At 38.8% G+C, this 22472-nt stretch overlaps 4 protein-coding genes across 13 annotated transcripts; 1 reads left to right on the forward strand and 3 right to left on the reverse strand.

Moving 5' to 3' along the window:
- Window positions 1–42: 42 nt before the first annotated feature.
- LOC112176515 lies at window positions 43–6361 on the reverse strand. 7 transcript variants are annotated; one of them, XM_040510410.1, is made up of 12 exons: window positions 5873–6361; window positions 5160–5677; window positions 4741–4998; window positions 4282–4524; window positions 3974–4123; window positions 2239–3716; window positions 1659–1732; window positions 1457–1538; window positions 1255–1380; window positions 969–1075; window positions 648–805; window positions 43–520 (listed from the first exon to the last, which is right to left on the reverse strand). In XM_040510410.1, the coding sequence occupies exons 2-12, from the start codon at window positions 5598–5600 to the stop codon at window positions 275–277; spliced, it is 3363 nt and encodes a 1120-aa protein (XP_040366344.1). In that variant the 5' UTR covers window positions 5601–5677; window positions 5873–6361; the 3' UTR covers window positions 43–274. The 7 variants fall into 7 exon arrangements, 3 of the variants coding, with proteins under 3 accessions (XP_040366344.1, XP_024170240.1, XP_024170241.1); XM_024314472.2 differs by lacking the exon at window positions 5873–6361 and having other exon boundaries at window positions 5160–5788; XR_002926963.2 differs by lacking the exons at window positions 969–1075; window positions 5873–6361 and having other exon boundaries at window positions 379–520; window positions 5160–5790.
- Window positions 6362–6518: 157 nt separating this feature from the next.
- LOC112178956 lies at window positions 6519–9195 on the reverse strand. Of its 4 annotated transcripts, none has more exons than XM_040510411.1 (6): window positions 9068–9195; window positions 8709–8853; window positions 8290–8459; window positions 7536–7625; window positions 7295–7453; window positions 6519–6735 (listed from the first exon to the last, which is right to left on the reverse strand). In XM_040510411.1, exons 2-6 carry the CDS (start codon window positions 8848–8850, stop codon window positions 6643–6645), a joined length of 654 nt encoding a protein of 217 aa, XP_040366345.1. In that variant the 5' UTR covers window positions 8851–8853; window positions 9068–9195; the 3' UTR covers window positions 6519–6642. The 4 variants fall into 4 exon arrangements, with proteins under 4 accessions (XP_040366345.1, XP_024173006.1, XP_024173005.1 ...); XM_024317238.2 differs by having other exon boundaries at window positions 7536–7628; XM_024317237.2 differs by having other exon boundaries at window positions 7536–7628; window positions 8709–8850; window positions 9068–9175.
- A 4430-nt stretch (window positions 9196–13625) lies between these two features.
- Window positions 13626–14511, forward strand: LOC112180714. The gene has a single exon (XM_024319275.2). The coding sequence runs from the start codon at window positions 13635–13637 to the stop codon at window positions 14247–14249; it is 615 nt and encodes a 204-aa protein (XP_024175043.2). The 5' UTR covers window positions 13626–13634; the 3' UTR covers window positions 14250–14511.
- Window positions 14512–15528: 1017 nt separating this feature from the next.
- Window positions 15529–16478, reverse strand: LOC112179279 (uncharacterized protein At3g17950). Its single transcript, XM_024317650.2, has 2 exons — window positions 16247–16478; window positions 15529–16142 (listed from the first exon to the last, which is right to left on the reverse strand). The coding sequence occupies exons 1-2, from the start codon at window positions 16328–16330 to the stop codon at window positions 15648–15650; spliced, it is 579 nt and encodes a 192-aa protein (XP_024173418.1). The 5' UTR covers window positions 16331–16478; the 3' UTR covers window positions 15529–15647.
- Window positions 16479–22472: the final 5994 nt, after the last annotated feature.

Raw genomic sequence — 22472 nt, forward strand, 5'->3', positions numbered from 1 at the left:
AAAATAAGAATTTACTGGAAACAAAAACTGGAGCTGAACAGGGGAAAGGTCAAGAGCTCTAAGACTTGATTTCATTTGATGTATGCACTGTACAAAATGGTAGCGACAAGAGAACTGCTAAGTGGATACAAATCAAAGAATTCCTAGACTTGCTATAATAGGCAACCAAATGGGAAAACAAAACCCTATCAGAAAGAATAAAATGAATACGAAACTAGAAAAACCAGAGGGCACGAAACTAACAAAACCAGAATAAAAGAAAACCAAAATTACGTCATGATGTACATCTTATCAGCAAAGGAGATATAGTCAACCCGGCATGGATTGCCTTCAACAATGCCACAAACTTGAACGGACTCTCTTCAGAAAACCACTTGAGTTTCCAAGTCATAGAGCCTGAAGCTGTCTTTATGTCATTTTCACCTGGGTCTTGTTTCCCGGCTCTGGGTGAAGAACAGAATTCCGACATTGCACACTCAACAGCTAAAGTTACACACCGATTTCCCCTGGTCTCAACAACCTGGAAAGAGTGTCATCATGAACATATGAACTATGGACATCAAGAATGAGAAGGTGCTGATCACAATGATGTTAAAGCAATTACAATGAAAATTTAAGAAAAAGGTACAGTGAACTAGAGGCATTACCAGCTCAGATATGTCAGCAATTGAGCAGCACAAGTCAAGTGAAAAATATGGTGGTAGAGATGTATCCTCTGATAAAGAGCTAAACTGCATGAGGTCTTCAAAGCACACAAATAAATGCTCTCCAGCCACAAATATTGATCTTGAAAGCCATGATCCATCTGTGAGATATAAATTTCAAAATGAGAGTTGCAAAAGAAATTTTAAAGGAAAACAGGAAATAGTTCATGATTCTTCAGAATTGAAACTTTAGTACTTCGATAAGTAGAGTCCCTTTAACTTCATTGTATCACACTTCAATATATGTACTTAAATATATCATACCTTCACTACTACTACACCAAAACTGCACCATAGAATACTGGAATATGCTCAGTTTTGAACCTCCACATATTTGTTTCTCAAATAGTCCAACCTGAACCTGCTCCAAACTGCCATTTAAATTTCCAAAACCCCAGTCTATCATAACAAAGAAATTGATATATGCACATTTCTATGAACTATTAAGACATATACATGCATGGATATCTTTCCAAAAAAAAAATATACAAGGATAAAGCAAGACAATAGGTATTTCCGACTAGTATGTGAGGGGAGATAAAGCAATTACCTCCTCAAACAAAATTTATCGATTGGAGAGTAAGAATCGATAACTGTTAAAGTTGAAAGTAACTGTCTTGAACTTTCAATGCTTCTGGTTTTAAAGAGGTAGGTAGCACTCTCCTCGACATACACCCTAAGCAAACAGGAAAAAGAATGTTAGGGAACTGTTAATAGTTCCATCTGTGCTAAAAGTACCCTTATTCACTAACCTCACAACCTGAAGTCCTACACCAACTACGACGTCTCTTATGTCTTCAACCCTATGAGAACCCTGCAAATTCAAGATGGTGCCTGCAAAACATGATTGCCATCAAGACCAGCTGTCAAAAAGTTAACCAAACAACGAGGGAATCTTCAAGTAATGATTGTTCAATGAGATATAAATCAATTGCAAAGACCTTGTAACCTAACCTGATCCATCACCTCCAATACCAATTAGTAGCACATACACTTTGTTTTCACTGCTAAGCAAGACAGCTACTTCTCTGCATATAAAACAAAAGAAATATAAGCATATTAAAGCAGAAGAGGTCCAATGCCTGATTCAACATAAGACACCATTTACAAAAAACAGATCATGCTAAACTCGAAATAAAGCTGTTCTGCCCTTTATCTGTTAAAAAGACTATCAAATATAACTTATCTATTGGACAGTCATAATGGAAATATGAAAAGCATGCACTCTAACACACTCGTACCAAGACAGCCTACTAGACAAACAAACTACAGCTTTATCAAGTATGAAACACATGTTGTGCATTTTATCAAAGACTTTCACCATGGCCAAAATAACAACAGTAGTGCAAGGCTAAACTTCAAAACAGAGAACCCCAAAATATGAAAGAGAATACAAACAATCGGTAACCTGTATACATGAGAAAACAAAGGAAAAGGCCACATAATTTCAGCTAATAGCATGGCCACCTTACATTGACAGATTCTCTCTATTTACATACACAATTTTGGAGGTAAAAATTAAAGAACGGTTTACCTTTCTCTGTATAGAGAATCCAACTCAAGTATACAATAGCAGCGCATATACTGCTTGCAAATTTCATTACTTCCCATATCTGCAACATTCTTTCTGAAATAGTCCTCAATAAATTCATCACTCTTTGAAGAGAAACATTCAGCCCCAGAAGATCCAGTAGTATCATTTATTAGTGGGATATTACTTGTATTTGTCAACATCTGGTTCTTACCAATAACTTCAAGGTTAATCCCATAGAAAGATCGACTATCTTGCTCATCTTCCAGTATTGTTACATGATTCTCTATATTACCATTTAATGTTGGTAATGTTTCTGCTTGCCTAACCATTCTGTCATCTTCTAGTAGTGTAACAACTCTTCTTTTTATTTTCTGTCTGCGTTTTCTCCTCTCTAACAAATCACCTTCTTCATCAACAAAATGAGCAATCTCACCATGATGAGCACGACCAGGAACATCACCGGCATGTGATTGCAGCGATAGGTCTGAATTTGAAATTTTCTCTGCCCCTATTCCAACTGAATACCTGTCATTTCCTCTTACATGTGGAACCTCATATCTCATGTCATACAACCTAAAAGGATCTGAAGACGGATGTTCTTCCATATTTTTATTCAGTAGCTGATGACCTTCAGGAATGGACTGCCTAGACTCATAGTTATCGTCTTCACTACAGCTGGTATTACTATCAGATGATGCCACTGAAAATGACTCTGCAGATAACTGTAAAATTTCTTCCTCCAAGTTATGACGACGGTTGAGAATGTCCTTTTGATAATGAGGTGGTGATCCCGGGCACACAGACGAGGAGCGAGATTCAGAAATATCATCTATAGAAGTCAATGACATACTCAAATTTTCGACCATCCTATGACCTCTTTGACCGGTGAATATGTGACCATGGAAACTTTTTGCTCGTAAAGGGACACTACTTGTTCCTTCACGTGAACTATCTTTTAGGGTTTCCTTCAGATCTCTTCTATCCATGCCAACTGGGATGACAAAACCAGCATTTCCCAAGGAACCTGTTTGATCAAAGTGATGGGCATGCAAACCAGTAGACATATCCATAAATGAACTATCTGAATCTAAAACATTTGTACTACTCTCATCTCCTGATGCTTGAGCATAGTCTGAAACAAATCTGGAGTTTTCACCAAGCTGCCTCCAGCTTGACTTTTCTTTTATATAATTTTCCCTGCCAATATGCAATGTCGTCCCGCTATGTCTATTGCTGTCCACAGAATCCTCAGGAGCATGATCCAACCATTCTTTGAACTCTCGCAACCAAAGAACAGAGCGCTCTTTCTTCATTTGCTCAACTCTAGTCATCAAATCAACAATTTCAGCTTCCTCATCTGATATAACAAGTTCTTCTCTGCTTTGAATCTCATTGTCACAAGACACAGACTCCTGATCAGAACAGAGAGATGTGCTCCCTTCTTCACTTACAATGGAAGCAAGACGAGACACCTTTTTCTGCAATATAGGATCATGCAAGACATCATAAATGTTCAGTCAACAATAGAGTATATGATAATACAAACAGCACAAATACTTTCTATCAAAAACTAAACAAGATCCATTCCATACAGAAATCTTTTCCGAATAACGGATTAATTTACTTATTAAGTGTCTAAAGTCAGGCATCTTCACTTCAAGTGCAGCAGTAACTGTAAATATGTTTCTATACTAATGAATGTACATATCTCCCAACATCTCTAACAAGGGCTTACCCTTCTTCTGTTGATACTTGCATCTCCTTTGTCATCACACTTTATGGGAGAATAAAACCCAAAGCTGGCAGGTCGCTTCTGTCTACTTGCAATAATTAGTTGCCTCTTCCAAAACTCTCTGGTGCTGATTTCCTTATCATCTAACTTCAACTATTCAGCCATACAACAGAAAGAAAACAAGTTAGATAACATACAGATGGACGATAAAAATGAAATGAATGCTCCAAACTCTACATATTAAAAACATAGTAGACAAAGAGATATAACTAAACAGAGTCTAAAGAGATATTAAATAAATCATAACTTACTTTTTCTGGATTATAGAAATAGCTGAATACTTGTGGCCGATACCAACTGGCACAACATAATGGATTCCCTTCCAGCCACAAGCTTTGTAGAGATGGAAGACCACCAAGGAACTCTAACTCTGAAAAATTGGAAATAATATTGTAGGAAACATCAAGCCCTTCAAGGGACTTCAAAGTCTCAATCCCACGCAATGTAGTTAGAGCATTGTTCCTCAAAACAAGTTTAAGTAGTCGAGAGGTGACCTGCATGGTCCAACAAAATTGGTTCAAATCGAATTCCTAATTAAACATAAATAAAAGTAGACCAAAACAAACTGGGATTATCACTTCTCTGTAAACTTATATGATTATCATATCTCTTGATTCCGATTCCAAACGAATAATTTCAAAGTTTATAGATGTGTGGAGATGTATTCTCAATCTAGTGTCAACTAGGCATCGGATGTTAAATTTCAGTACCTCACCAAATGACGAAATCGTTCTCAGATGATTGAAACCAAGGTCTAGGTGTTTCAATTTGCCACACTTGCGAAGATTGTCAATCTTTGCAAACTTGTTTCGGCTGAGGTCAAGAGTTTCAACTGCCGGAAGTAGTTGCAAAGACTCATCCATCAGAACCAAGCCATTACAAGCACACGAAACAAATGACAACCGGTGCCATAGTGGCGAGTCCTTTATCTCTGCAATTCTACTCGCAAACACATGGCGCAGAGCATCCTAACATGCATTATTGATGTCAATTAGCACATGAAACATACACAGATACTTGCATTGTGCACAAAACTACGAAAATTGAAAATTGAAAATCTACACCTTAAACATAGCACAAAATTTGAAGAGTGAACAAGACTACTAAATCAAAATCAATTGAAACTCACAGTTGAATTGTGACAGATGATCTTCTCCAAGGTGTGCCTCAACTCGAGCAGACCTTTCGCGGCCGACGTGGACAAATCGCATCCCCGAAGCTCCAAAACCCTAAGCCTCCCGAACAGCCAAAACGACAGCGGCGTGGGGTCTCTGGCCGGCGCCGGCAGCACCGAAACGACCTTAAGCGAGGTGAGGAGCCTGAGAATCCTCCTGAGCTGCTCGAGGGCGCGGTGGTCGCCGAGGTCGGAGACATAGGCTCGGAGATAGTCGACGGGAGCGCCGGCGAGGAGGCTCTCAAGCTCGTGCAAGGCCTCGAGGCGGGAGTGGACGTAGTGGAAGCCGGCCGGGTTGAGCTTCAGCACTAACGAACCGTCGATCAGAGAACCGGCTTGCTGCTCCACGAAGTGGACTAGCTTCTCCAGGTACCGATCTCCGGTCACAATCGCCATCGGCGGCTTCGAGGTCAATATCGGGATTTCACCACGCGGAATCGCATCCTCTCTGTGATTCTCGTTGTATTAAGAATCTAGAGAGAGAAAGAGGGAGGGGCTTTAGAGAGAGAAAGAGGAGGTGACGACGGTTTATACTTTATAGTTTGTGACTTGTGAGAATAGGGGAATTAAAATTAAAATGGGGATAATGATTGGGTTGATCTTCGGGAATAAACAAAATTACAAAAAAAAAGAAAAAAGAGATCAGGGGAAGGGAAGGCGTAATGTACCTGACACCTGGCCTACATGGCTACATGCACTCAAACACCTGTGCGTCCCCACCACGCGTTTGTTTGGCAACGTGATATGGTTCTGCCCCAACTGACTCGAACCTATCGCTCGTTTATTTTGCTGGGCCGGTAACATCGGATTGTTCGTTAATTTTTCAGGTTTTCTCGCTCTTACGTTAATATACCAATACATCAAGTAAACCAATACGATGCACATATAAAGAGTCTCGAACTAGTTTATGACCGTAAAGAGTTGATTCTAATGCTATAGAGGGTTGACTGCCCATTTCCGGAATGAAGTTTCCGCCTTTGGTACGGTTTCACAGCCCCATTTCCTCCGACTTGTCGGCAGATGGATGACACCTACCTTTGTGGGCTCAAACAAGGATAGTGTGACCGTGTAGATGAAAGGGAAATCTGCAGCTTCATGTGGTTTGGTTTGCTCAAAAATGGATAAGTGATCAGAGACAATCAAACGTTAAATACATACCCAACTGTCCCATAGTCATTTTCTGTGTGATGTTGTACATCAATCCATCTACATCCCACTTACTTGGATGATACTTTCTTCTTCCACATTTGTTCAGACAATAAATGCCCCTTTAGTCGAATCATTCCCAATTCCTTTGCACCTTTACTACTGTAATGAAGAGAATACGACATTACCCATTGCTTTGCCTGTGTGATCTTTTATCAAAATACAATTGAGGGAAACTTTCAAAATATATCTGTAAGCTCACTACTCTCTCTATACAAGTCCTTTTAAGGCTTTAATTTACTTTCTCGCCAAGGCGCCTCTTCTCCTCATCAACTTGTTCAAGCAACGCTTCTAGTTCTGCTTCAGTTAGGCCTTCTAATCTCTTCTGCACATACAGAAATTTGACCCCATTGGGTTTTCAGTGAAAAACATAAGAATCATGTACAAACAAACAAGAAAATTCATTAGATTTTGAAGGCTATACGTGAACAGCTGCAGCTTGGTTATAAACTATAACTTCATTGAAAACAACAATAACAATTACTGTGAAGTTTCTTATTAGACATTGCCTACAATTTTCTTACGTGTCAAGATAAATCCTCACTAAGTTGTACATTCCACTAATACAGAGAAACTTCGTACTCCAATATGGAACATTATGTAACAGTGTTCAAAACTCTTATCTGTTTTATGAAACAGATTGCATTACAGTTTACGGAAAGGCAACATACTTCTTTCTTTAAGCATGACCCTTTTACCAAGTAGAATATACTTATTTTGTCATTTCTTTATCCAACTTAGCAGACAACATAATCCAAATCATTCACATTTGAAAATTAAACAGAGAGATAGAGAGATTCTTGACTGTAGTTGATATAACAATGAACCGTTAAGACTACTACAGAGAAAGAAAAGGAACAAGAATTTGACACTGAAAAAGATACCTCCATGACTGCGCTTTCATAGTCACGTAATTGCTGTGCATATGTCATTTCCTTATTTGAAACTCGAAAAATATAAGTAGAAATCCATCCGATTGTAAGACCCAACACCAATACCAGTTGAACGACATTCCCTGCTTGTAAAGGATCGACTCCAACAAACTGCATACATGATCATGGAAAGAAAAGTTACAAAACTAGAGTCTGCTCTAGCTTAAGGAATGAGCTGGTTAAAAGTCAGTACCTCTAATCCACTTTTCAAGCCAACACCTAGAACAGTTACTCCAACTCCAATCAATATAACATCCTTCCTCGAGTATCCAAAAGACTTTTGCTGCTAAAATATAACAAGAAAAAGAGATGAATCTATTACATCTTTTGTTCCCTGAGAGATTTGAGTAAATGATAGGATTTATCTAGCATACTTGTTTGACCCATCTTACTAATAGCGATTTGTCACTGAGCAGGAGGTCTACTCCAATCCCCTAGATTTCCTCTCATGCGAGGGGGAGGGGCATCTGTTAGAACACAAAAAGTTTATCGGCCCACATCCTAGAAGCTTAAGATTGTAGGAAGAGTGAAAGCTAACCAATTCTGTCACTGTGATTACATTGAAAGCAGTAAGCTTTGGACCCAAAGATGACAACTTTAGTCTTCACTCAGAACCTTAACATTTGGGATTGCAATGTTGATTTGCAAATCAGATGTAGAGAAAGTATTATTCATTATACTCAAGTATTTGGCTACACTAGATACCTTGATTTCTCAAAGATAAAACTTGAAATACATGTATTGTCTAGTCACTAAACTGAACGATTATATCAATATATACTGAATATACCAACTCCTGGGCTGGTTAAAATCTGTATGCAGGGAGCAAGAATCATCCTTCATACACCACTTTTCCTCTGGATACATCTTAGGACTCATATTCATGTTTCCGAGCAATTTAAAATTATGGAAAAGAAAGTCATTCATTATTAGTTGCCCATGCATACCTTGGCCTTATCAGGGGAGTTGTCTTCTTCCCCATTAGAATTCGAAGAATTGCTATTTCTGGGGATGTTAATGACCACCTTTTTTGACATCATGTTGTGGATTCTGTCGGAACCTTTACCCCAGAAAGGGGATGTCTCCTTTCTACATAAGCTGTGAGTTATAGCTCTACCTGACAAGTTATAAGCAAAGAAGTTTAGCTTTATCACAAAAATGGCTGGCTTTAAAGCAAAAAATACAATTCAGAGCTAAGCAATACACCACCTATCAATTCTACCATAAGCCGAAGATTTGCAGAATATATAATCAGCAACAATAATAAATAAATAAGAATTAAACCCAAATTGAGAGGGAAATCCTTTGGAATAATCCCAAATAGCTGAAGCTAATATAAATTCAAGAAAACAAAAGTACAACTGACCTCTCACCGAACCATCAAAAGCTCTGACCCTCAGTTGTGTCAATGGAAGAGCTGAGATACCCATAAACGAAACAGGTCCCCTTTCACATAGTAAGCTACAATTTGCAGTATTTCCATGTGGAAGAGATGCCATCCCTGCCATCTTCTTCACATGAACACAAAATACAGAACAAACCCAATTCAAAACACAAGAAAATGAGGAAAAGTAATCAACTTTGAGCAGTATTAAACTCCTTTTTCAGACTTCCTTGGGTTTTCCTTACTCAGAAACATTATAGTTCAGTGAATAAAGTAGACATGAATCAAAGAATGGAACTTCCGTCGTTCAAAACAAGAAGAAGAGGAAGAAGAGAGAGTACCTGGTAGAAGAGAGAGAGGTGAGCAACCGTTAATGGATTGCAGATGACTGGTGCACAAAGCCCTTCATTCCACCGCTACTCTGATTCTGCAATTTTGACACGTCCACGTCTACTTATTTCGAAATAAATTTAATATTTAACTAATTTTAAGCTAAAATTCTACTCCAGCAGAATACTTAAACAAAAGTTAAATTTAACTTTTGCTAAATTCTCTAGCTATATTTAGCTAGAGATGAGAGAGAATTTAACTAAAATCTAAATTTAACTTGAGATTTAGGTATTCTGCTGGAGCATAACTCAATAGTTAACTAGTTATATTTCATTTTTAGCTAATTTTAGCTATGAATATAAGTATTACTGTTGGAGATGCTCTTACTGTATTTTTTCAATGAATTTAAATGATAGGACCCGCCCCGGCACCCTGAAATCCGAAGAGGCCCTGCGGGGCCCACCTTAGAAGAAATTCTACCAAAAATTTAACAGAACTTCTCCTAAAAATGGACAACCCAAAACCTGTAGAAAAACATTTACACTTCTAAATCATCCATCCTTATTCTCCTGAAGCCACCCTGCTCCCTATATCACAACATCTCCCATTTCACAACCAATTCTGAACTTAAGAATATTAATCTCAAGAGTTATCAGAGCAATCTATTTCTTAGGCGTACAAGAAGGTAGAATACAAGATAAACGACCAATACTTTTATAATGCGGAAGCTATGACAGCTATGCCTCAACCCCAAGTACGCTCGACCTCAAGCTAAACTGGCCTGCAAACTGGGCATTTAAAACCGAAGGGCCCAGGGGAAAACATTTAAAAACCGTTAGAGTGAGTGGACGAAAAATAAGTACTTTCGAATGTATAAGTAAAACTTAATGCTTTCACAAGTTATTCTCTAAAATCTCACATGCAGTAACAATCTTGTAAAATACTTTTAATCATCATCTTTACTGCAATCTCATAAAATCTCATCCTCAATCCTTTTTTAAAACATCCTTTTCAAGAGGTTCGTTTGATGACTAGAAAGGACTGCTGTCTAGTCATCTCATGCCATCTGAGAGGGACTGCCACCCAGATGACGCATCGGAATGGACTGCCAACAGGAACAGGAGGCGGTGGATAGAAGGGACTGCCAACTAACCACAGGTAGTAAGAAGGGACTGCCAACTACTACCTCATGTCACCTGGGAGGGACTGCCAACCCGGTGACGCATCGGAAGGGACTGTCAACCGAACTGTAGTCTGGAAGGGACTGCCAACCAGACTATTACCTAGAAGGGACTGCCAACTAGATAATGCATGCATGCGCTGACTGATAGCCTCCTCAATAAACTGGAAACAAGCTATTTCAATACTTGCTTTCGGAAAGAAACTCGATATTACTTCAATAAATCATTAAAAATTCACCGAAAACATAACTCATGATTATCTCGCTAACTCAAACCTCAATATCTCAATAAATCCTCGAAAGCATCAATCAAATACTCTGTAAATCAATAAATGCTTTCGGAAATAAATCTCAATCTAACTTCAAGGCTGATAAGTGCGGAGCTCAAAACTCAATAAATCTCGATAATTCAATCATGCTCAAATATTTGCTAAATCCTTCGTACTCGTATATCATCATAAAAACTGATATTCGAAATCAATAATTCTCATAATATTTTCTGAATCAGTCACTTCCCGAAAATCATTTCTCAACTCAATAACTCATAAATAATTAGCTTGAAAATCTATTGAAAGCCCTCGGGAAGGAAATTCACTAAAAATCCCGTAACTCATAGAGCATAATAAATCTCAAGAAATCAAGCTCATAAAGTCATAACACTCAATAATTCAAATAATAAATTAAACCTCAATCGAAAAAATAATAATATACTGCATGCACATTTAATTTAAAATAAATGTTCACTCACAGTACTATTTAGGCGATCACGCATACGAGTTCCTTCATCCAGCAATAGCTCGGTATATCGCCCTGTAGACAATTATAATTCGTGAATAACAATCTGGAATTAAATACGATTCCAATGTCTTATTCTTATAAATCAACATTTTCATTTCTTCTCCAATTTAATCCAAACTTCACCATTAACACCAATTCCTCGATTTACATAATCCACAATGAAAACGAGGGAAATCCGACGGTCGGATTTCCCACAATTCAATCACAAAACTCCAAACTTCAGAAAATCATAAACAATTCCAAATTCCTCCAAAATTCACTAAACTTCACATACAAGCTCTACAACATTTCTACAATTTAATGGGCTAAAAACTGAAATTAAAACACTGCCCTACACACCTCCACGCGCCACCAACAGTGGCAGCGCGTGGGCCCCAAGCGCCAGCGGCCACACCCTCCGATGGCCACCAAATTTTGGCAGCACCACCTACACAACAGACCCAACATTTTTCATAACTACAACAAGTTTCAATTTTACCTTGAAGGGCTCCAAATTGGCCGGTGAAATTTTTCCAGAAAAACCCAAGAACCCAAGAATTTGAAATCGTCGATTCGACCTCCACACTGCAAATCATGGCTCAAGGATAGGGGCGAAATGATCATTGGCAAAAACCGAACCTTCAACGCCAGTTTGATGGCCGGAGAAGGCCTGAATCGCCGGAAATCGACAAAACTCTCAAACTGCTACAGTGAACTTCACTGCTCAATTCCGAGTTCCACCGGCCGAGCCACCGCAAAACACCACCACAGGAGTGACAAGGATGAAGAGGCGAGCTTGCAGGTGCCCGGATTCCTTCGTGGGGTGGCCGGAGGAGGAAGAAATCGGGCCGGAGGAGGAAGAAAGGATCGGGAGAGAGGAGAGAGAAAAGGCCGGTAGGTTTCCAAAAATGGAAACTTACCACAGTAACTTGGCTATTTATAGAAATTTACTACATGAACAGTAACTTTAGTATTTCGCTTATAACTTTTACATACGAACTCCGATTTTTACGTACCACATATGCATGGGCTCCGTTTAACGTCCTCTACAACTTTCATGAAGAATATTTTCTCAAATTTTGACCCGAATAAAAAGCCAACTTTTAGGGCCACTAAAAGCACTAAAACGATAGTAAAAGTGAAAGTAAAGATCGTTCACCGTCCAAGTGACTAATAAACCGGTGAATTCGGGTTCGGGACGTCACATTAAATTACTGTCGATCAGTAGCTTCATAGCTATTTGGTTTTCAAGTAAAACACACTACTTGCTCGTCTTAAAGAAGCATACTGCAAGTCTAGGCTTTCCACATATTTGGTTTCGTTCTTTTTCTAATCGGAAGTTTTAGAGTGATCTAAAGTACTGAAATATTAGAGACGTAAGTTGTTAGATTAATTCATTATGTGAAGCACATTATATATGATAAGTGATGTAACAATTCATCTCTCCAAATCAACTCTCCGGATTGAATAAAACTTTCAATATTCTTGAATTCACCTATCTTAAGAAGCACACTTGCAAAAGCTAGGCTGTCCCATTATAGGACCTAATCCCATTAATCTCACCAAGAGGTTTGGTTTAATTTCTTGTTGGACGTAGTTGGAGCTTAATTATTTGGATGACCAATATCAAAGATCTAGATTTGTTTCACTAAATGACAAAACCTAGCTAAGATTTAGATTTCCCAACTAATTAATCATGTCAATACAGTTGATCACATTACAGTTTGGTTTCTCAAATCATTTGTAACATGGATCATGGAATATTTTGCATGCTAATGCTAGCAGTGCAGCCTAGATTGGAGAGTGACTGCATAACTAGCAAAGATTTGACCTTGTCACCCCTCTACCTACATATTCGTCTCTCACTCGAATCCTGCAAATATAGATACATGTATTGCTTCTTTATTATGCCCTCTTTCTCTCTCTTCTCTCCAGAAAATCCTATTGTATTCATTTCTATTAGGTGACCCTCTGTAGTACCTTAGCCTTAGCCAAGAATAAAATCAAAGAAATTGTTGGTTACCATGTCCAATCATTCGTTTGGTGTTGTCCGTAAGTGAACCCTTCTACAGTCCCCAACTGTTGATCCATGCTTCACCATGTGCTCTCCCTACTGCCAAAAGATCAAAATCCAATTGAAATCGCTTCATACATTTAAAATACCTGTCAGTCATAGGACATATTAAGCTTACTCGTCTCTGTAGATTGGTTCTCCATCCAACCAAATTGTAGGGCCGTGTAATTAAAAATTTTACGCCTCTGTTAGTTTGATATCTATTGTTGTTTTTTTTTTTAAATTTAATTATTTTTTATAAATTGGTTGTGTAACATGGTCACAAAACTGTACTCATCTTAAGTCCTAGACTTGGAGAAATCCCTCAATTTTATTATTAAACTTGATTGATTTGTAAAATTTATGTATTACGAAATGAACAATGCATATTAAACTATCTTTACAGTTAAAGGAGGAGGTATGAAATTTCTATGCTATGAATTCTATTGAGTGACATGTATCCTTGTACTAGCTGATAGCCGACAAATCCTTCTCTCTCTAGTCTCAACTACCATCATACATGCATGCACAAGTTTCGCTTATATATATTCAAAGAAACTCCATACCAATGCCCATCTACCATACATTTCTCTGTCACCAACTAATCCCTATTCTGCTCTCCTCTCTCTCTCTCTCTCTGTTTCTCAATATGGGAAATGCAGCAGCTTCTTGTGTTCCTTCAAGACTCTCAAACAGTACAACAGTCAAGGTCCTATTCTTCGATGGAAGATTGGAAGTCTACATCAGACCAATCAAAGCAGCAGAGCTAATGCTAGAGCATTCAGGCCAGTTTGTGGTTGAGTCTAGCAGCCTCAGAGTAGGGAACAGAATCCATGGCCTTACAGCCGATGAAGAACTGGAAAGACGAAGATTCTACTTTCTTCTTCCCATGGATTTGCTCTACTCAGTTCTCACACATGAAGAACTCAGCGCCCTAACTTACAAGGCTTCAAGGGCACTCAAGCACAGAGGAAGCTTCAACAACTTCAGCAAGATTTTTCCGGTCCTCAGCGAGTTTTTTATGTTTCCCAACTCAGAATCAAAGCCATTGGATGGTTCTGATCATCATAGTCCGGCAAGCAATTCGTTAGTGCCATTGTTGGAGACGAGGTACTCAAAGCAAAGATCATGGAAGCCTGCATTGGAGACCATTGTTGAAACCAGTACTACATGTCCACATTGATCCTCCTCATTTCTTAATAAATTAAATTTTGGTGTTACCTAATGTATAATTTGTCTTTGAGTTTAGAAATTGTTAGTTTATTAGCTTCATGACCTGGCTTAAATGGATGAACAAGTTAAGTGAAGCTGAGTCAATTCATGTAATGAGGATTCTAATCCAGGTTTCCAGCATGTACAAGATTAGCTGTTTCTTATATATATATTTTCTATCAAAGGAATGTGGTTGGGATCATATACATAATACAGAGCTGTCTTGTTTGTCTTGATCTAATTCTGAAAATGAAAGGTGAACCTTTTTGGTATTTAGAGACTCCAGCCAGAGCCAATCAAGCAAAGCATATAAACAATAAGACAGCTCATCTGTACTATTTAGTCTCTTCTCAATTTGGTTTCCAAGTTTGTAGATTCCATATATTAATAATAACCTTGGTATGATTAGTGTTCCATCAACATCATTATTATTTGCAAATTATGGATCATAGTCATCATACATCATTTTGAATTTTGTTTTAAAACATTGCTGAAACCGTTAGTGACTTTACCTATCTTTTTTTTCTTTTTTTTGAAATAGGGCCGTTAGTGACTTTCCCTATCTTTGAAATGGACTGGAAATATAATTGATAGTTGTCAATGTCTCTTTCTCATGGCCCTTCACTTGGTGAACAACCCATCGCTCCTTGGTCCTCTCACAACTTGGGCTAGCTAGCTTCTTGAATTGGTCAATGACTTTGAAGTTGAACACTTCCAATTCTATTTCTTCTACCCGCTAGAAATGAGACTCTTTCGGTTTCGTTGGGGCGGTCAAACAAAACTGTTGACTCAAATTTATCATTAGAGGACTTGTGCAGTGTAGAATTAATATTTCAATTAAAATTAGGTCGACTCATCCAATTATTTGAAAATTTTTATTGAGCCATCACTAGAAGCTCTCATGATTTTGTAATCAATAAGGATATTTTCAACCCTTTGTTAGCAGAAATGTGTTTTACATAAATGTTTTATGCTTTTGATATTCAATTGATGCAACGAACATGCCACATGACAAGATCGCCCCAATTAAAGGAAATAAATTCCACAAAAGAAAAATTTAGACGAACAAATTGATTAGGATATCAAATCAAATAAATTATCACCAAAGTTGAGTTATTGCTATTATAAGCAACTTGTAAAGCAGCGCATTATACTCTAAATCGCGACTTTACACAAAGCAAATCTATAACTTTATGTGACTTGGCACTTCTTCAATGTGACATGATGAGGAAGAAAGCAAAACACACCAATAACCAAAACTCTGCTTTTCTTTTCTCCATTTTTGATTTTCCACAATAAGAAAAGTTAAATACACCGAGACAAAGTAAGAGATTTAATATCGTCATTAAAAATAAAAAATTAAAAAGATTTACGCTAAACCGCCACTACAGATGGCAGTGAGAGCAACCGGAAATCTACACAGAACGCCGGCCGTCGACGAAGAAGCTCCGTCGTCCACATTCGACGGCGGCAGAACTCTCCCATCAGCAAACAACATCTGCCCTCCATTTCTCGGCTGCTGCGCCACCATCACCCCTTCAAGCTCCGCCGCCGTATTGTAAAACGCGCCGTCGCCGAACCGCCTCTCCACCTCCAGAAACTCTCCAAGAGACGCCGGCTTAGTGCCGTCGTCTCGGCAGAGACTCCACCACCTCCGCCGCCGCTCCGTCACTCCGGCAACCGCGGCGGCGGCGCTCTTCTTCTTCGGCTTCTTCGCCTTCCTCGAGCCGCCGCCGCTGGTGCTGCCGGCGGACTGGAGCTCGCGGCGGCTCTGGCTCGGCGCTCGGAACGTTATCGCCGGGAAACTCACTCCCATTAAAGTTCCCAAGGTGGTGCTCCGATCATGAAAAAATGAGCCCGTAGACTATGATTGAAAAATAGAAAATCCGAAAAATTCAGGGCGAAAATAAATTAGTGACGCAATTTAGTGATTCGAAAAACTAGACATGATATGGAAATGAGAGATACCTCAGTGTCGAGATCGGAGGAGGAGACGGAGGAGTTGGTGGGAGATACAGGTGGAGGAAGCAGGTCATTTCTTGGATCTAGCATATTTCTCTTCTTTCTGGTTCTGGTTCTCGATTCGTATTTGAAATTTGAAGTCTTTTTATGTCTTTATGCCAAATGTGAAGAAGATAGTGTCTGGGCCTTTGTTTTTGGGTGACTTTGGTCTGATAGAGAGAGTGAGAAGGCCCCGATAAAGACGGTGATGGATCCGATTAAATATAAATTTAACTGGAACTGGGATTGTGTTTCAAATCATTAGTGTTGCTGCCTACTTTGTCCTTGTCATCGATTTCTATTTTCTTTCTTTTGAATTAATATCAAATAAGTCTCTTTGGATTGGTTTATTTTTATCAATACGAACTAATCATTTTCTTGACAATTAAGTATTTGATGCGTGAGAAATGTTAGCATTGAAAGTCTAATCAATTCATCTCACTAATCCTAATTATCATTAAAATCGTTTATTTATTTGATACAATTCAAATCATTTTCGGTGTGAAAGGTGGGTGAACGAACAAGCTTAGGAATCGTCTGTTTTTTGTCTTGTTGGGTGGCTAGTGTTCATTGCATTTAACCATCTAAAGGTTGTCTTGCTTTAAAAGATACGTCAATGAATCTAGTATATTATGCATGTTCGATTTGTTTGGTATAAGTAACTTGATATTGTGCATTTATTATTACTCTAAGAGGTTGTACTTGTACCAGAGCTCAGGTCCTGTCCAAATTAGTAGGAAAGCTGCCGACACCGGAGACCAGAAGAGTCATGGCCCCAGTTCCTGTTGGACACGGTGCTACAATTACTATTTTAGTCAAGACCGTCCATTAAAAGCATCTTTGATGCGCATCGTTATGGTTAAGGCCTTGAGGGTAATGTGACTCCTACTAGGTCCTCATTTGAGCCCAAAGCATTGTTGCTTCAGTGCTTCTTCTAGGCCATGATTCATGGTCTGATGGTCTAGCTCTTATGGGGTCACAAGCAACAAACTTACAGCTACAAATTGGGGCCATGATTCATGTGAAAAAGTCTTGAGTGCAGAAGTGGCACTCATTGGCATCACATGAAAAGTCCTGCAGATTATGATTCTCCAATGGACCAATCTTGCTTCTTAATGATCGGGGCTTGAGAATCCCATGCAATCAAGTGCTCAAGAGAAGGATTGTAAGACATTATTCCGCGCTTAATTAGACTAATCAGAAAAGAGACGAGTACAAGACCTATGATAATACCTTTCTGATTAATCACCCTTGCAAATGAAGCTATCATTGATCATGTTCATGCATGATGCTCAATGATCAATGCACAGATCCTCACTATGGAAGAATGGCAGAATGCCCAAATGGTCCCCTCGAGCAAGTGAAAAGATTCCCTTTGTATCACTGGCAAAGATGAAAGACACACTACAGAAGAGACTCTACTTTGCATAACTAGACTAGTTTGGACCCACGAGCTACTGAGACTACTGAGCTAAGCAAGGATGAATCATTCTATAACAGCCTGCTATGTTGTTAGAAGGGTTACTTTAGAAGGACCCAAAAAATAAAGAAAAAAAGGGTTACTTTACTTGGGGTCCTAACTAATAAGGTTGTACTATTGGCAGAAGAAGGAATAACACAGGGACCGGGGTGTGTATTTGTCTATATCATATTTCACAGGCTGTCCCAATTAGGAGGGAGACAGGCTTCATGAATTGTCAAGCTCAACAAAGCTTGAGCCTCATAGCTCGCTTCATTAGAATCTTCTTCTAATCTAGATTGAAGAATTATTAAAAAATTCAAAGTGTTATGGATGCAGAGTGCAAACAGTAACAAGAGATTATACCTCCTTTGCATCCGCCGTTGGAGAAGTGGCGGGCCATGGTCCTCGTGAGGCAAGAGGAGTAATAATTTTCTGCCTGCTAGTAGCCACCGCAGTGCGATATTCAGTTTCTGATAATGTTTTCCATGTACCGTTGTACTCGTGGAATAGAGGTAAGAAAACATAACAATTACAAGGGAGACCAGACTTCAAAATAGTGAAGAGAAAACTACAAGAATGATCAAATCAACTACTGAACCAGTTGGCCGGTTTACATGGAATTGCAGATCAGCATTGTAATCATTGCTCGATCTGTCACAATGTATTCCCTACAACACATGCAAGCCATCTTCGCAATTCCCTACACCATTCTGGAGTTCATCTGTAAGACTAAGGTGTAAGAGGCTACAATATCAACCCTTCCGAATGGCTGTTCTTTTTGTTAGGGAAACAATATATTTGTTTTGCTATCAACAAAAGTTCCGATGTATATCCACATAACCAAAATCTTTCATTTGGTTTTGAACCCAAAAGAGTTTCAGATCGACCTAGCTTGAAACTATGACCGGAATCAATTGATCTAACTAGGAGATAAGTCATGGATATAGTCCTCCCACATTTCAGCTGCAATCGAGTCCCGCAACTGTGAAGTAAACTCTAGCTGTTCTGTCTCAAAAGCAATGTCCAAAGCAGAGTGCCTAAACAGCAGGATTGGTTCCACCTCTAATGGGGATAATGGTTCTCCGATTAGCAGTATGGTGTCCTTCACTCCTTCTCAAACATTTTAAAAAGCCAGTCATCTGGATTCTCCCTACTAAGAAAATTGTGCAAGGCACATGTTACCACAACCAGCCTGACTTGTGGTTGCAATGGGTAGGGAGGGGCTGACAACAATATTTAAAGCCCCAAAAATACGATCAGACGCATTTCGTTATAAGAGTGTCGCTGATTGACTAGCTCTTTCGAATTCTGAGGATAATGACCTGTAGGAAACAGCTTCAAGTAGTAAGGTACAGCACGATATGGAGCAATGAAGCCAGGCATGTTTGCATACTTCTAATCCACAAGGTAGTATCTGTTAAACAGCGACAAGCGTGGCCTGTGGTCCACCATTATACCGATATTGTCCCAACTTAACCACCCGATAGGTGTTGGGTTTTAATCACAAAAGGCCTCGGTACAATTGGGTGAGATCCACCCACTTATAAGTTATATTTTATTTATCACTTTTCCAATGTAGGATATTTCCTCTCCAACACGCCCCCTCACGTGCAACCTAGCTCTAGGTATGCACGTGGAATTAATTGACAAACCCGATTCCACATTGGAAATCGGGTCACAAGTCCCACATTAGAGACTTGACTAATCACATAACAATCCAAGGCCCACATCGGACACTTGGCAATAATCCAATCGGAAACTTCCGATGGCCAATTTAATGAACACAAACTAGGTCCACGATTGGAGAGGAGATTGGTGAATCAATTAATGAATGAACCCATATCCGGGTCCATGTTGGCAACGTATTGAAGGGTGACCCGCTCTAATACCATGTTAAAATAATCTAGGATTCACATCCAAAATCAATTGGCAATGGATGGAGTGGCCTAAACCCTTATAAACTCATAGGCGGTCCCATTTTTCCTATGTGGGATGTATATATTCTCAACACGCCCCCGCACATGTGGCGAACTTGAAGTGAACAACTTTTGGGTGTCGTGAAGCCCGTGTAGCCGTTAGGCATGCACACGTGGGTAACCCGCTCTGATACCATGTTAAACAGCGACAAGCGTGGCCTGTGGTCCACCATTATACCGATACTGTCCCAACTTAACCACCCGATAGGTGTTGGGTTTTAATCACAAAAGGCCTCGTTACAATTGGGTGAAATCCACCCACTTATAAGTTATATTTTATTTATCACTTTTCCAATGTAGGATCTTTCCTCTCCAACAGTATCTAGCTGCACAATTACAAATTTTGAACCCAAGATGCTTGTTGTAATATCTGCCAGGAGAGACTAAAATATGGACAGTCGAAGACTGTTTCCAATGTTTGACAATCCAATCCGACATTGACTTCTACTGTTTTGGAAAACATGCATATACCAGAAATAGACTTTAACTGGTATGTAAAAACATTGCAAAGAAAAAGCATTGTGCCACATCAACTGGGTGTTCAAAGTCCAAGTCTGGTTACCAATACCTTCTGTTGTCTGAAAGTTTTTACGTCGTGTAAGTGTGCAAATGAAAGAGTGTCAGCCCCCATAATTCAAAGAGGAGCTGTTGCATCATAAGCGTTCTACACTAATCATACTCTTGTGAATCACAATTGAAATAAGAAAATCTATGAATCCGCCAGGAAGATGTGTACAGTGATTTATATTACAAGGAGTTTTTTTTTAACAATGTTAGGACTGTAACATTAATTCACCGGATGAAGAGGAATTCAGAGACTACCCCTACGACTCTAGTCTATAATAACCTTCATAAGTTAAAATGGCGGAAATCGAAATCAAACTTTGCACTTTAAAAGCTCAGTGACCGACAGTAGTAAAAAGACAAATGGCGGAGGCAGAATTGAACCCACACCTGAACTGAGGCTACTGCCGCTTGGGGAGGCAAACGACGTCGTTCGGCAGAGCAAAAGCGAGGGAAATGTGACAAGGAAAAGACTCTCACTCTGTGGGCTTATACCCGACTTCGTTGGCAATTTGCCGAGGCCCGAGTAACCCCCTAAAAGCCCATTCATTCAATAGGTCAGATAGGATAGTGTCGGGCTTCTAGTCTTCTACGTTGCCGAGGCCCGAGGGACGAAGATGAGCTTCTTTTTTTTTCTTTTCCATAAGGATACTTACGTAAAATAAATAAATAAAAAAGTTACATTGTTGCAGAGACGCAAATAAGAGAGAGATTTCTAATGAAATCCAAAATATTGATGATCCATGGTTATAATAGGCTCTAACTCACGTCAACTAGAGAAACACATTTGCACCAGCCCACTGTAAAAAAAGTGGTTGAATAGTAGTTATTCGGGCGGTTTGGCATGACAACGAGTTAATAGTTTTTAAACAATTAAGCCATATACATACATACAACATACATATATTTTTTCCTCATAAAACCAATTGAGAGAGAGAGAGAGAGAGAGAGAGAGAGAGAGAGATGTATTCCTCCAAGTTTTATTGTGAATCCAAATTTGACTCGAAATTAATAAATTTGGCATTGTTTCTTGGTCATATAAAGTTCATGTCAAGAATTACCACTCATTCTCATTGGTGGTATATTTCTATTACATAATGTAAACAACTCGGACGTATCGTGGCCTAACCACAATTAACATGCCATTCGATAACGTAAGACAAGCATGATGTGGAGAATCAAAACAACTACTTAACTACAATTCAGCTATAAAATTAGAACATAACTGATTTAAAATATATATATATATATATATTATTAACACACTCTAAATAAGTAAATATCAATCTCCAAGGTCTTTATATATTTTGTCGTTATGGCAAGTATTTGATTGTTAAAAAATAAAAAAATAAATTAAAGTGTCAATAACAACTTGCTTAAACCAATTAACGAGGATGAGAATCCTTTCTCCTGCAAGATTTGGAATACGTCTTCAATTTGCATACCTAGCTACTTGGTAAAACTACTACATTCCTAATCCAATTAGGTATGCAAATTGTATTGCATACATTTTCTCAACGTGTAACACCCTCACCCAAGTATATATTTGGATTGCAACACTTGAAAAGCCTTGAATTTGGCCATTTGTTTCTTGTTTTTGGACCGCCAAGAAAATTACGGATATACGTAGACAATGACGTAGCAAAATAAACAAAAACAGATTAGAGTAATTCCTTGCAGAAGTGAAATTGCCTAAAATTGTCGTTCTGCAATCAAGAAGGTCCCCATCTTTTGTCTTCACACCTCGATCTCCTTTTCGATCTGTTGCTGATATGAAGCTTCATTGATCCACATAAAAACGACCAGTTGATCGAGACAATGGTTTACTCGATCAGATTCAACGCCAGAAATTTCTGAGTAACCTTCCATCTGCAACCGTAAGTGACGTGCTCGAACAAGAAACAGATTCGTTGAGCTAGAGAAAATATCTGAGAATATATATTTGAAGATTAATTATGAAAATATAAGAACAAATTTGGATAAACATGTGTTTCTAAGTATGTGGTCAATGCCTCATCATTGCCACGTCAAATGTGGGTGTCGGCTTTATTCATGGTCCAGCAAGAATCTAATCGCACGCGCAACAGTCCAGTTTCTCCTCTTTAATTTCTTTCTTTTTTATTTTTAATCTGTCTACTTTTAAGAAACATTTTATCTTTTTTTTTTTAAAAAAAAAAACATTTTATGGCTT

This window comes from Rosa chinensis, chromosome 7 (assembly GCF_002994745.2).
Source record: "Rosa chinensis cultivar Old Blush chromosome 7, RchiOBHm-V2, whole genome shotgun sequence".
Taxonomy (NCBI): domain Eukaryota; kingdom Viridiplantae; phylum Streptophyta; class Magnoliopsida; order Rosales; family Rosaceae; genus Rosa; species Rosa chinensis.